General features: G+C 36.2%; 2 protein-coding genes across 2 annotated transcripts; both read left to right on the forward strand.

Annotated features, from left to right (window-relative positions):
• The first annotated feature begins 2781 nt into the window (after positions 1-2781).
• On the forward strand, positions 2782-3768 carry LOC138384402 (olfactory receptor 4A16-like). The gene has a single exon (XM_069469908.1). It carries the CDS (start codon positions 2782-2784, stop codon positions 3766-3768), a length of 987 nt encoding a protein of 328 aa, XP_069326009.1.
• Positions 3769-14695: 10927 nt separating this feature from the next.
• Positions 14696-15682, forward strand: LOC138384403 (olfactory receptor 4A16-like). The gene has a single exon (XM_069469909.1). The coding sequence runs from the start codon at positions 14696-14698 to the stop codon at positions 15680-15682; it is 987 nt and encodes a 328-aa protein (XP_069326010.1).
• Positions 15683-15902: the final 220 nt, after the last annotated feature.

The following is a 15902-nucleotide window of genomic DNA, read 5'->3' on the forward strand; positions in this document are numbered from 1 at the left end:
GTAAGGTGTGGATAAAAAGAGACAATTGGAAATGACTACTTAGTACCATTATGTTCTTCAACAGTGACACCATTATTAGTCTATTGAGTCAACAATGACAGAATTTCTCAATTATGTGAATGAGAAACATAGAATGTTCATCACAGCTGCCTTCTAGGGAGAGCTCAAATTCTTCCTGTGCGTGACCTGCCCCACTGCCCAATGTATGTAAATGGAAGCATCTGGTCTACATGTGAGGTTTACTAATTCAGTAATTTTCCCCAGCAGCGAATAACGAGAAACTTTCAGTTTGTTTCTTATTCTTGTTCTATTCTTCTCTGTTCCTTATGTTTTTCCTTAACCATTAGACCTAGAAACTTAAAAAAATCCATGATTTTTCCCTTTTTGAATTTTTATAAGTTTTCTTTACTAGGATGTGGTCTGGGTTTATTTGTTGTGGACACCCCAAGAAGCCTTCTGAATATGCCCAGGAACCCTCAGGAGGTTGGGCTCCCAGTACTTCTCCACTATAAGAAACCTTTCTGAAAAAGATTTTTAAAAGAATACTAGCCTCACTTAATGACCACACTAATGATCTTATTACAGGTTGATATTGATTTATTAGGCATTATTTCTGTTTCCTGACTGGATCCTTCCTTTCTTTCATTTTCTACTATGTAGCTCTCCCTCTGCTACTGGGTCCAGCTTTCCCCCTGTTATTCTGCATGCTTCTCATCAAAGTCCGTCCTGGCACAGGTATAATTACTACCCACGTGTAGTTAGGTAGGTAATTCATAAAATATACAATTTTATTGTATGCCCAGAAAGAAGTCAGTGAGTTATGGGTGTACTATTCGTTTTATCTTGGACTATGTCTATAATTCTTTTCAAGTTGTCCAAGATGCAGAGGATTTTTTCTGATCCAGTTTTCACAGTGAAGCATTCAAGAAAACTAAGAATAGCTCTCATTTATGGAGGCTTTACCAAGTGCCAGGCACGATTCTAGGCACTTTACTTTGTGTAATACAACGACAAGCCTAAGAGGTAAGCAATATGGGTGTCCCATTCTAAAAGTGATGAAACTGAGACACAAAGAGGTTTCCTAAGAGGCTCAAAGTCACACAGTAAGTGGTGACGCTGGGATTGTGGCGGAGGCAGTGTGGCTCCAGCCAGAGTCCACATTATTCCCTGCTGTGCTGTGCTCCCTCTCCAAGGAGGCCTTGGATCTTAAATAGGTAACCCTGATGAGAAACTTAGAGTCATAATTTCCTCACTGTAATGACCAAAACCCATTTTCCATCAACTCACATTTTTCAAATAACTGTGATAGTCTGGGATATTGTTATTTAACCAGAAACGTATTAAAAATAAAGAAAAGTCAGCAGGGTAGAATAAAGTAGGTCTGCCATAATAGTATCATAGATAGTTCGACTGGAAAGGACTCTGAGATTGTCCAGTTCAATCCCATTATTTTCCAAAGAGCAAACTGAGACAGACTTGTAATTGAACTTAGAAAAAGACTCAACCTTATACCTTCCTACACTGAGCTTCGAATTTCCCGACATATATGTCTCTTTTTGGAATCTGGACACTGAAATTCTACTTTTGAGCGCTCTTAGTAGGTGAACAGTATTTTAAATAAGCCCGTGTTCCACTATTCCTTACCTCTCTTTTCAGTGCGTATGTTCTCCTTCCTCACTGACTAGCTCACCCCAGGAGTTTCAAATTGGTACTAACTGATCAACACTAAGGTGTTCACATGGTAATAATATTCACTGGGTGCCGGCCAGGTGGGGTGGGTGGCGAGGTGGGGGGTAAATCCATAACTAATGTGTGCAGAGCCCACTGTATGGGGGAAGGACGCACTTGTAGCCCTGGCTTGGGTGAGGCAAATGCATTACATGTAACCAAAATGTTTGTACCCCCATAATATCCTGAATTAAAAAGAATAAAAAAAACTAAAAAGAGAATAATAATACTAGCTGCTAATGTGGTAGTTGGTGGTAGTTCAGTTCCAAATCGATTGCTGAAAATCGGGATAATGTGTAAGTGTGTTAATAGTTGTCGTATAGGTAAAGATGAAATGCAGAGAATTACAGCTTCTTAAAAATCAGAGTCAAACCAAAAAACAACGTGAAATAATTTTGTAGTTATTTAATATAGTTCAAAGTCCAGTCCATTGGTATTTAACGAGAGATTCATGAAGACAGAATATCCTTAAGGCATGAGCTATCAAATGTATGTCAATAATTGCCACAGTATTGAGTGAAATATTTGGGAAGAGGTTATGTTTTGTGCTACACAGATCACATTGTAAAGAACCACAACTGGTACAAATTCTAAGGACTGACTGTGTGCCAGTTTATTTATTTAGAGTTTATTGTCATTACCAGAGAGAAAATTTCTTTAGAGCAGGGACACTGTCCTTGTTGTTCATAGCTGATGCCTGTGCCAAGAAGTAACGTATGTTAAATAAAGAGGTATCAAATGTATGAAATATTGTTGGGCCCTTAACTACTTTTGTCTATAGAGTAGCCACTAAGACTTAGAGATAGAAACTTTTAGCTGTAGGCCCCCAAGAAAATCATCTGTGGAAAACAGAATTGTTAAAGACGGTCTATTGTACGAGAGGAACTCACTAAATACTTACTAAATGTATAATGTTTAGTAACGTGTTGAAGGTATGACGATGAAGGTGTGCTCCATGACATCCTGTGTGTGTTCATAGTCCTGTTCACCATTTCATTACAGGTGCTGGTCTCCTGATCTCCCAGCTCTGATATAAGCCTTACAGAAGAGTGAATGGGAGGGAGTAAAAATGCGACAGAATTTGTCCTCCTGGGTCTCACTCAGGATCCTGATGGGCAAAAAGCATTATTTGTCATGTTTTTACTCATATATGTTGTGACGATGGTGGGCAACCTGCTCATCATGGTGACTGTTATCAGCAGCCCCTCCTTAGGCTCCCCAATGTACTTCTTCCTGGCCTTCCTATCATTTATGGACGTTGCTTATTCCACTATCATTTCCCCCAAATTGCTTGTAGACCTACTCTGTGATAAAAAGAAAATTTCCTTTGCAGCATGCATGGGCCAGCTGTTTATAGAACACTTGTTTGGTGGAGCTGAGATTTTCCTTCTCGTGGCAATGGCCTATGATCGCTATGTGGCCATCTGTAAGCCTCTGCACTATTTGACCATCATGAATCGACGGGTTTGCGTCCTTCTATTGGTAGTGGCCTGGGTTGGAGGTTTTGTGCACTCTGTGGTCCAAATTGTCTTTGTGTACAGTCTTCCTTTCTGTGGCCCCAATGTCATCGACCACTTCTTCTGTGACATGTACCCGTTATTGGGACTTGCATGCACTGACACCTACTTTATAGGTCTGACTGTGGTTGCCAATGGTGGAGCCATCTGCATGGTCACCTTTACCCTTCTACTCATCTCCTATGGAGTCATTCTAAGGTCCCTTAAAAGTTACAGTCAGGAAGGGAGGCGTAAAGCCCTGTCTACCTGTAGCTCGCACATCACCGTGGTTGTCCTCTTTTTTGTTCCCTGTATTTTCATGTATGTTAGACCTGTCTCCAACTTTCCCATTGACAAATACTTGACTGTTTTTTATACAGTTGTCACTCCTATGTTGAATCCTTTAATATACACCTTGAGAAATTCAGAGATGAAAAATTCTATGGAAAAACTCCTGTGTAAAAATTTAACTGTAGATAGAATAAGAATGTCTTCTACAATGAATGTGTTTGTTTCCAGGTCTAAGGCAACAGACAGACAGTAAATTCTAACGATGGATTATGTAGTCCATTCAATGGATTCTCTAGAGATGCTTCTCTTTATTCAAAGTCACCAGAAAAGTGGAATAAATTATCTGTGGAGATTACAATCACTCTAATCGAGAAATTCTGCAGGGTGAATAAAAGCACAGGTATCCAAATAGAACTAATAATAAAACTAAGCTCATTTTGCAATTTTATTTTTATTAGTTTATATTAAAATGGGACGTAGAAGAAAGTGGTTTGTTGTTTTCAAAGGAGATAAATAGGCTGTTTTTGAAAATTTACTATCACTGACATTCGTGCGAAAGCAATTTGCCTAATACTTAGAACAAACTTCTATGGTCAAAAGATTAGATTTTATGTTTTAATGTGCATTAATTTATCAGCAGAGTACCTTCCTGTATCTCTACTATGCATTTTCTCTTAGGATTACTTCTGTTCCTCCGTTCACTGTCAAGCATTTTCAGTTCAAGATGTTTGGTTGACAGATGATGTTATGTTTAGTTTAAGACACTATCAGTGGAGCATTTTTTTTGGAGTAAATGTGGATGGTGACAAAAACAGATTCTAGTTATGGATTATGAGATAGATCCTTTCCTTTTTATTTCCATGATTTTCCTCACTAGTTATCATGTACATTTTTGCCATTCTTTGAAGAACATGCAAATCTTCTTATTGTGTCTGCATGATGCTGAAGATATTGGTAAAGAAATGTGTTGTTTTGTATAAACAATGTGTTTCCTAAAAGTTATATTAAATTTAAATACTTTACTTGTAGACTTAAAAATGATTTGTTTTGGAATAAATAACATTTTGTTTTTCAATTTTGTAAAATAATAAGTTTTCTTCAATTAGCAGCCATGTTGGAATATCCCAAACCAAGAAGAATATAGAATTGCTTTCATTGTAATATGGAACATTATCTACGTTTTATTTCAATTTACATTTTTAAAAAATGAGTTTTATATTTATTTAAGTTATACAACATGTTTGAAAATACACATAAAAAATAAAAAGGTTATTATAGTGAAGCAAATGAACATGTCTGTCTTCTCACATAGTTACTCACTTAGCATAAATCCCAAATAGTGTACAATTTTGTTACCTATAGTCCTCATGTGCTAGAGGATACAAAGGAGCAGAACCAGATCTGAGAATGAACGAGTGTAGAGATCTAATGTATAGGAAGTTTACTTTTCTAAGTGAAAAAAAGTATTTTAGAACTCCTATTATTTTCAAATTTTCATGCCTACCCAGTCTTATATGCAATTTACTTATAAATTTTATAACCTCTTGGCTAGAATATTATCAATGTCATTGAAGCTACCTGTTTGTACCTCCCTGATGCTGTTAGTCTGTCTCTCCCCAGACGTAATCCTGATGCTAAATTTATCCTTAAAATATGTCATTGAGATTTTATTATTCCTTACCTTTATTTAAATTATATTGTATATCATATTATATGGTTCACAATCGTTTGAATTTTACTGTTATCTACAACGTTAACTTTCTAAATATGATCACATTGTTGCCTGTTGGTTTAGTCTCACTCTTTCCCCTGCTGTGTGTTATTGCATGTATGAATATACCACAGGTTATGTAACCATTCAACCAGGGACCATTTACATTGTTAGCAGTTTTGCGTATTGCTCACAGGACTGATATAGACATCCTGATAGCAATTCTTTTGTATGAAGTGGAATGTTTATATGTTCACTTTTATAGAAGGCTGCAGTTTTCCCTAATGCTGTGTTATAAGTGACATTCCTATCAGTAAGGCATAGCAGTTCCATTGCTCTGTGTCCTTACCAATACTTGACATTGTGAGATGTTTGATATTTTTGCTAATGGAATGACTTTAAGACAGTGAGTTCCTTGTGGTTTTATTTGCAATTTTTATTGCTATTGAAGTTGAGCATATTCTCATATGTTTATTGGATCTCTATTTTTTTCCAATCTTGTATGAAGTGTGTATTTATGTCTTTTGTCAATTTTCTTCTGGTTGTTTTCCATTTTTATTAATTTATTGGAATTCTTTAGCAATCTTGTGTACTAAATGTTTTCTGTTTTAATGTATTGCATAATAGTAGTTTCTCAGTTTGTAGTTTTCCATTTTTATAATTTTATCATCATTTGATGAAGTGGCAGAGAGAGCTTTTTTTTCTACATAGGATGCAGTCTCACCACTACCAGAAAAAAAAAAATCATCCTGCTTAAGGTTTATGCTGAATTTGCAAACTACTGGTACTATTTTTCTATAACCACTTGTTTGTACCATGAGCCTTGGGATTTGTGATCAGGTATAAGGTATCTCTGTAATAAAACTTTTGCCAGGTTCTACCTCCTCTGAGCAAAGGATACTTTTATATGCAGGCATAGATCTTCCTCCTTTACTAATCTGACATGGTGCATCTTGAGACAACAAGATCTAGTGGAATCCATAGACAATTTGAAACAAAAGTGGATGTAAACTCTTGGTTTGTTTTTATTTCATTCTCTTTTCAAAAATATCCTTTTCTATATTGCTACTGTGTTTTGGAGTGTCTGTCAGTGTGTGAAGGATACATACTGTTCTAGTGATGGTGCACTGCTTCCTTCTGCCTTCGTGGAAATATAGTACCAAGTGTCCAGAATTGATTGTTCCAGCCATTTTGACATGTAACTTAAAAAACTGGTCTCATGCAATACACATGTAATTGGCTGCATTTAGCAAGGTTTACTCTTGCAAGTGAAAATGATCAGCCACGAAGTGTAACAAATTTTGTATTTAATTATTGTGTTTTTTTTTTCTGGGATTTTTGTTTCCGTAAAGTTCTTAAATTAAAGAAAATAAATTAAAAACTTAATTTTCATCTTTTTAAGTCATTAACTCTTTAAATTAACAAATAAAAATTTATAGATATATATGCACATTTTGTTTTAAAAATATATACATATTGAGAGATGGCTGAATCGAGTCATTTAATATATGTAATACCTCACATACTTATCATTTTTTTTTTTTTGTGATGAGAACACTTAAAATCTACTCTCTTAGCAATTTTCAAGAATAAAAGATATGGTTATTAACTATAGTCACCAGGTTGGACAATAGATTTCTTGAATTTATTCCTTGTATTTAGCTGAAATTTTGCATTCTTTGATTAAAATTTCCCAACTATGCCCCACCGACACCCCTTGTCTCCGGGAAATGACCATTCTATTCTATAGTGCTGCAAGTTCAACTTTTTTAGATTCCACATATAAGTGAGATCATGTGGTATTTGTCTTTTACTGTGGAGAACAGGGAACCTCTGTACTGTACTGATGGGAATATAAATTGGTACAGGCATTATGGAAACACTATGGAGGTTCCTAAAAAAATTAAAATGAAAAATAGAACCATCATTGGATCCAGCAATGCCGCTTCTTGGTATACATCCAAAGGCAATGAAATCAATATGTTGAAGAGATATCTGTACTTCCATGTATACTGCAGCATTATTCACAATAACCAAGATACGGGCACATGTTAAATGTCTATGAACCTGTCAACAGATGAATGGATAAAGACAATATGATATATGATATATATATGTACACATATACATACACATATATGCCCAATAGGTATATTATATATCTCTCTCTCCCCAATGTTGTGTGTGTGTGTGTGTGTATGTATCTCCCCAATATGGGGTGTGTGCGTATGTGTCCCCAATATGATCTTATTAAGTATAGTCAGCATGCTGTGCTTTAGATTTTCAGAATTTATTCACTCTGCATAACTGAAACTTTGTAGCTTGTGTACATATATATATATCTATATAAAAAATATATCCAAAGGAATATTATTGACTCATTATTCCTTAAGAAGAGGAATTCTTCTGTGTGTGTGTGTGTGTGTTTCTATGCCTGGTTTATTTCACTTAAAATAATGTCCCCCAGTTCCATTCATGTTTCTGAAAATAACAAAATTTCCTTCTGTTTCAGGGCTAAATAATATTCCATTGTGTACATATACCACATCAAGAAGAGGAATTCTTGCCATTTATGACAACATGCATAAATATGGAGGACTTTAGTAATGCCTTTATTTTAGTTTTAATTGACAAATAATTTTTTGTTCTTATGAAGATGTTTTGATATCATTTGCCGGCAACATAGATGGACCTGGAGGACATTATGCTAAGTGAAATGACTTCTTGAATGGACATTTGATGTATTTCTTTTTAGTCTTTCTTATTGTTTAATAAATGTAAGTAAGATTTTGCTGATTATTTCAAGCATTGATATATGATCATTATCATTAAGCTCAAAATGTTTTCTAACTTCTGTTGTTATTTTTACCAATGGGTTCCTTAGAATTTATTTGCTTAATTTTCAAACATATAGAAATTATCTGGCTAATTTTAGGTTTTTATTTTCTAGCTTATATCCTTGATGTTCAGAGACAGACTTTGTGATTCTAATTCCTTGAAATTTGTTAAGAATTGCTTTATGGACCAGCATATGATTCACTTTGAAAAATATTCCATGTGCACTTGAAAAGGATGTGTATGTATTTCACAGCTGTTGAATATGCATTCTTCCCTTATATCCATAGGTGAAATTTTTAATGTTGTTTAAATATTACTATCTTTATGAATTTTTTGTGTGCATATTCTTGCATTTAGTGAGAGTTGTGCTAAAATCTTCCTGTATTATTGCTGATTTATCTATTTCTCCTTTTGAGTCAATCTGTTTTTAAAAAATCTTATGAAGGTATGGTTTTAGGAGCATACCAATTTATAATTGTTATATCTTCCTGCTGTTGACCTTTTGCTGTTACAAAAAATTTATCTCTGGCAATATTTATTTTCTTGTAGTCTATTTCTGTCTGATATTAGTATAAAAACTGTTCTTTTGGTCAGAATTTATGCCGTTTATTCCACCATTTTTACTTTTTTTATCCTCTTTTTTATGATGTTTCTCTTGTAAGTCTCTTAATATAGAGTTCAGCTTGAATTGAGGGGAAATTGACTCATTTATTTTTAAAAATAAAAAAATCATATACTTGGATTTAAATCTACTCTCTTTCTATTTGTTTGCATTAATCAATGTTACCCACAGTTCATATTCATTTTGATTTAGTCCCATATTTCCTCTTTCCATTGTCTTCACTATTTCCTGCATTTCTTCTTTTTCCATTTCAGAAGAATCAAGCATCTGTGGGACCAATATTTTGAAGGAAACCCAGAGAGCTAAACCTTGTATTTGGGGGTCTTTTTTGTCTAAAGGTATAGAATAATTCTAAAATCCACAAATGAAATCCTAAGAAGCTGGGTGGAACTTTCTATACATGCTTTACCCTGAGAGACAAATTGTTTCTGGAAAATCCCAGGACAGTAGAGAAAAACTGGCTCCCAAACTGAGAGGGTTCAGACAGGCCAAAGAACGACCCAGACAACTCCAGCTTTATGGGTTAGGTAGTTTGTTAGAGGTTACTTACACAGGGCTCTCACTCCTGGGCGGCAGCAGTTCCCCAGAGAGTAAAATCCTGCCTGCCTGCCAGTTTGTGGAGCCTTAAATGTCTCCTTGGCAAGTGACACAGAGCTCTCTCTGTGTCATTGCATGTTTACAGGTAAGACAACCATCTATGCACAAAGAGCAATTTAAGAATATTCTTTGTTCTCTGTATCTCTTTCAGCTACCTTGTGTTGATCTATATCAGTAAAGAAATCTGCAAAAGTTCTGTTAAACAGTAAATGCCAGTGGTGGAGAGCTTGTAGTCTTCCTTCACAAGTGAAATTCAAGATCTACCAAGAAGAGTTCTTTTTAAATAGCCAGGCTTTCATTTGAGACCATTTGAGGGCTTTACTCTTAGAGTAGGGGAGAGTGGACAATAGAGTTGTCTTCAAAGGAAGTCAAACCCAGTTTGAATCATCTAATTCCTTGTTTGGATTAGGGTTCTTTACTTCTCCAATCCTAGCTGCCAGACAGAAACCAGGAAATTCTCTCTTAAAGAAGAGAACATTGTAAATGTCTTGAATTGTCTCACAAAATTTTGTATACAAAAGCTGGCATTCAAATAAAAATAACAAAATATAGGAGAAGACAAAGTCCAATTGAAAGGCAGGAACAATAAAGCATTTAAAATGCTTTTAAGCACCTGCATTTTCCATTGTTTTTTTTAGTACCTCTGGTTGTCCTATTTGGTGATTTGGTATAGAACAAACTATTTTTCCTATATCTGTATTTAACTTTGGCAATAGGTATGGGTTATGGAGAATTACCATAACGATGGCATATTTTGAGGCAACACCTAAATCAGTTGCTATTTTCAATGTGTATTTTGTTGGAGTAAATAACTTCAGATTCTGGGCTGCTGTAGGCATCATTTGATCTAGAAAACACTTTTGCCTCATTCAGATAAGCAGAAAGCATTAGTAGTTCTTTAAATTCTGCTGAAAGTGACATAGAGAATAATGGCTTATGCATATATGAGTTCTTCCTTTTGGAGTCACAATTTAATTCACAGTAACTTTGATCCCATCAGATAGTTCTGCAGAATTAAAATACATTTGTGCATCATTTACCACTTACCAATAAAGTTACTTGGGGCTGCTTCCCTCTTCATTCTGGTTTAAATATTACTTGCCCTTACCTAAATATTTCATAGTGTGAAACTCATAATTTATTATTGAATTTACCATAGAATGTTTTTTTCATATTATTTTAGGCTTTGGATAGTTCTGCACCCCTGTGAAGGACTGAGGTAATGGGAAGCCTGTGTGGAAATATGGAACCTGTTGCCACTTGGATCTATTTCTAGATTCACTGATCATCCACATATTATCATGTGTTCTATGATCACATGTTGATGCATGAGGTATCTACAGTTACACTCACTGAAAGAAACATTGACTTTTCTGGAGCAAGGATAAGACCCAAGTTGTGAGTTCTTGAAACAGCTGAAAAGTGATGCTCTTTGAAAATTCCTGTGATATGTTGAAATTAGCTAATGTCTTAAATGTCATATGTTTTCACTGGAGAAATCTGAAATACAAAAATTAATCCAGCCAAACACAGAAATTAATCAGAATATATAAAGTACATTTAGATATAGAATACAGCTAGATAGGTGTTTATTTTCCATTTTGCCAAATAACAGGAGAAACATGTTGCATGTTACATGTATAACAAATGAACCAATGGATTTATAATCTCAGTTTTGGGGATATTATATTTTACATGATATGTTAATAAAGGTATAAATTACTTTTAAATATATTTGAATTAGAGAATTTAAAATCACTTATCGTACCAAGTGTGTTAGAGTGTAAAGGAACAAATACGTATTTGTTCTGGGAACACAATATGGGCTTTTATGTATGAATCTAAAAATTATCTCAGGAAACATATTAGGGACTGTATCCCAGCAAAAAATGACACTTCAACATTACCTTGTCTAGGCCGGGCGAGGTGGCTCACGCCTATAATCCTAGCACTCTGGGAGGCCGAGGTGGGCGGATCGTTTGAGCTCAGGAGTTCGAGACCAGCCTGAGCAAGAGCGAGACCCCATCTCTACTAAAAATAGAAAGAAATTATATGGACAGCTAAAAATATATATAGAAAAAATTAGCCGGGCATGGTGGTGCATGCCTGTAGTCCCAGCTATTCGGGAGGCTGAGACAGGAGGATCGCTCAAGCTCAGGAGTTTGAGGTTGCTGTGAGCTAGGCTGATGCCACGGCACTCACTCTAGCCTGGGCAACAGAGTGAGACTTTGTCTGAAAAAAAAAAACAAAAAAACAAAAAAACATTACCTTGTCTATTGTCATTTAGAATGATTTTTAAGACAGAAATTGTAAAATATTATGGGGGCATTTTTGTTATTTGAGAATTTATCTTTTAAAAATGTCATGTTCTTAAAAAACTATGCTAAATTATTTTCTTCTAGAAAAGTGTTAAGGTCGTGTTTTAAGTTGAAAGCCTAGTAATACCATTTTAAAGTATTAAATCTTTGATGACTTAAACTATAGAGGATAGTTTATGTACCCTAACTTAGAAGGAAATGGTTAAATTGTCTAATAGAAGATTTATTCTGGTGAAATCTGTCATTGCTGATTACAGAGAGAGAAGGCGCTGGATGGAGCTTGCAGACAGTAAGGTGTGGATAAAAAGAGACAACTGGACATAGACTACTTAATACCATTATGTTCTTCAACAGTGACACCTTTGTTAGTCTATAGAGTCAACAATGACAGAATTTCTGAATTACCTGAATGAGAAACATAGAATGTTCATCACAGCTGCCTTCTAGGGAGAGCTCAAATTCTTCCTGCGCGTGACCTGCCCCACTGCCCAATGTATGTAAATGGAAGCACCTGGTCTACATGTGAGGTTTACTAATTCAGTAATTTTCCCCAGCAGCAAATAACGAGAAATTTTGGGTTTGTTTCTTATACTTGTTCCGTTCTTCTCTGTTCTTTATGTCTGTCCTTAACCATTATACCTAGAAACTTTAAAAAATCCATGATTTTTCCCTTTTTGAATTTTTATAAGTTTTCTTTACTAAGATGTGGTCTGGGTTTATTTGTTGTGGACACCCCAAGAAGCCTTCTGAATATGCCCAGGAACCCTCAGGAGGTTGGGCTCCCAGTACTTCTCCACTATAAGAAACCTTTCTGAAAAAGATTTTTAAAAGAATACTAGCCTCACTTAATTACCACATTAATGATCTTATTACAGGTTGATATTGACTTATTAGGCATTATTTCTGTTTCCTGACTGGATCCTTCCTTTCTTTCACTTTCTACTATGTAGCTCTCCCTCTGCTACTGGGTCCAGCTTTCCCCCTGTTATTCTGCATGCTTCTCATCAAAGTCCGTCCTGGCACAGGTATAATTACTACCCACGTGTAGTTAGGTAGGTAATTCATAAAATATACAATTTTATTGTATGCCCAGAAAGAAGCTAGTGAGTTATGGGTGTACTACTTGTTTTATCTTGGACTATGTCTATAATTCTTTTCAAGTTGTCCAAGATACAGAAGATTTTTTCTGATCCAGTTTTCACAGTGAAGTATTCAGGAAAACTAAGAATAGCTCTCATTTATGGAGGCTTTACCAAGTGCCAGGCATGATTCTAGGCACTTTACTTTGTGTAATATAACCACAAGCCTAAGAGGTAAGCAATATGGGTGTCCCATTCTAAAAATGATGAAACTGAGGCACAAAGAGTTTTCTTAAGAGGCTCAAAGTCACACATTAAGTGGTGACGCTGGGATTGTGGCGGAGGCAGTGTGGCTCCAGCCAGGGTCCACATTATTCCCTGCTGTGCTGTGCTCTCTCTCCAAGGAGGCCTTGGATCTTAAATAGGTAACCCTGATGAGAAACTTAGAGTCATAATTTCCTCACTGTAATGATCAAAACCCATTTGCCATCGACTTGCATTTTTCAAATAACTGTGATTGTCTGGGATTTTATTATTTAAGCACAAAAATATGAAAAATAAAGAAAAGCTAGCAGGGTAGAATAAAGTAGGGCTGCCATAATAGTATCATAGATAGTTCGACTGGAAAGGACTCAGATTGTCCAGTTCAATCCCATTATTTTCCAATGAGCAAACTGAGACAGACTTGTAATTACACTTAGAAAAGGACTCAACCTTATGTCTTCTTACCTGCAGCTTTGAATTTCCCATCACATATGTCTCTTTTTGGAATCTGGACACTGAAATTCTACTTTTGAGCGCTCTTAGTAGGTGAACAGTATTATAAATAAACCCATGTCCCACTATTCCTTACCTCTCTTTTCAGTGTGTATGTTCTCCTTCCTCACTAACTAGCTCACCCCAGGAGTTTCTAATTGGTACTAACTGATCAACACTAAGGTGTTCACATGGCAATAATACTCACTGGGTGCCGGCCAGGTGGGGTGGGTGGCGAGGTGGGGGGTAAATCCAGGAATAATGTGTGTGGAGCCCACCGTATGGGGGAAGGACGGGCTTGTAGCCCTGGCTTGGGTGAGGCAAATGCATTACATGTAACCAAAACGGTTGTACTCCCATAATATCCTGAATTAAAAAGAATAAAAAAAAAAAAGAAGAAAAAGAATAGTAGCTGCTAATGTGGCAGTTGGTGGTACCAAGTAGGTCAGTTCCAAATCAATTGCTGAAAATCAGAATAGTGTGTAAGTGTGTTAATAGTTGTCATATAGGTAAAGATGAAATGCAGAGAATTACAGCTTCTTAAAAATCAGAGTCAAACCTAAAAACAACGTGAAACAATTTTATAGTTATTTAATATAGTTCAAAGTCCAGTCCATTGGTATTTAACAAGAGATTCATGAAGACAAAGTATCCTTAATGCATGAGGTAGCGAAGGTATGACAGTAATTGCCACAGTATGGAGTGAGATATTTCAGAAGAGGTTATGTTTTGTGCTACACAGATCACATTGTAAAGGTACCACAGCTGGTACAAATTCTAAGGACTGACTGTATACCAGTTTATTTATTTAGAGTTTATTGTTACCACCAGAGAGAAAGTTTCTTAAGAGCAGGAACACTGTCCCTGTTGTTCATAGCTGATGCCTGTGCCAAGAAGTAACATATGTTTAATAAAGAGTTATCAAATGTATGAAATATTGTAGGGCCCTTAATTACTTTTGTCTATAGAGTAGCCACTAAGACTTAGAGATAGAAACTTTTATCTTTAGGCCCCAAAGAAAATCATCTGAGGAAAATGGAATTGTTAAGGGAAGGTATATTGTGAGCTTTAGGAGAGGAACTCAATAAATGCTAACTAAATGCTTACTAAATGTATAATGTTTAGTAACGTGTTGAAGGTATGATGATGAAGATGTGCTCCATGACTTCGTGGGTGCGTTCATAGTCCTGTTCACCATTTCATTACAGGTGCTGGTCTCCTGAGCTCTCAGCTGTGATACAAGCCTTACAGAAGAGTGAATGGGAGGGAATAACAATGTGACAGAATTTGTCCTCCTGGGCCTCACTCAGGATCCTGATGTGCAAAAAACATTATTTGTAATGTTTTTACTTACATACATTGTGACGATGGTGGGCAACCTGCTCATCGTGGTGACTGTTATCAGCAGCTCCTCCTTGGGCTCCCCAATGTACTTCTTCCTGGCCACCCTGTCACTCATGGACGTTGCTCTTTCCACTGCCACTTCACCTAAATTGCTTGTAGACCTACTGTGTGATAAAAAGACCATTTCCTTTTCAGCATGCATGGGCCAGCTCTTTATAGAACACTTGTTTGGTGGAGCTGAGATCTTCCTTCTGGTGGCAATGGCCTATGATCGTTACGTGGCCATCTGTAAGCCTCTGCACTATTTGACCATCATGAAACTACGAGTTTGCGTCCTTCTATTGGTAGTGGCTGGGGTTGGAGGTTTTGTGCACTCTGTGGTCCAAATTGTCTTTGTGTACAGTCTCCCCTTCTGTGGCCCCAATGTCATCGACCACTTCTTCTGTGACATGTACCCGTTATTGGGACTTGCGTGCACTGACACCTACTTTATAGGTCTGACTGTGGTTGCCAATGGTGGAGCCATGTGCATGGTTGTCTTTACCGTTCTACTCATCTCCTATGGAGTCATTCTAAGGTCCCTTAAAAGTTACAGTCAGGAAGGGAGGCGTAAAGCCCTGTCTACCTGCAGCTCCCACATCACCGTGGTTGTCCTCTTTTTTGTTCCCTGTATTTTCATGTATGTTAGACCTGTCTCCAACTTTCCCATTGACAAATACTTGACTGTTTTTTATACAGTTGTCACTGCCATGTTGAATCCTTTAATATATACCTTGAGAAATTCAGAGATGAAAAATGCTATGGAAAAACTCTGGTGTAAAAAGTTAAGTGTAGATAGAATTAGAATGTCTTCCACACTGAACGTGTTTATTTCCAGTTGTAAGGCAACAGATAGACAGTAAATTCTAACGATGGATTATGTAGTCCATTCAATGGATTCTCTAGAGATGCTTCTCTTTATTCAAAGTCACCAGAATAGTGCAATAAATTGTCTTTGAAGATTACAATCACTCTAATTGAGAAGCTCTGCAGGGTGAATACAAGCACTGGTATCCTATTACATGTAATGATAAAACTAAGCTCATCTTGTAATTTTATTTTTATTAGTTTATATTGAAATGG

This window comes from Eulemur rufifrons, chromosome 6 (assembly GCF_041146395.1).
Source record: "Eulemur rufifrons isolate Redbay chromosome 6, OSU_ERuf_1, whole genome shotgun sequence".
Lineage (NCBI taxonomy): Eukaryota > Metazoa > Chordata > Mammalia > Primates > Lemuridae > Eulemur > Eulemur rufifrons.

Coding starts and splice junctions, on each gene's coding strand:
- LOC138384402 (XM_069469908.1), top strand. CDS start 2,782: ATGGGAGGGAGTAAAAATGCGACAGAATTTGTCCTCCTGGGTCTCACT.
- LOC138384403 (XM_069469909.1), top strand. CDS start 14,696: ATGGGAGGGAATAACAATGTGACAGAATTTGTCCTCCTGGGCCTCACT.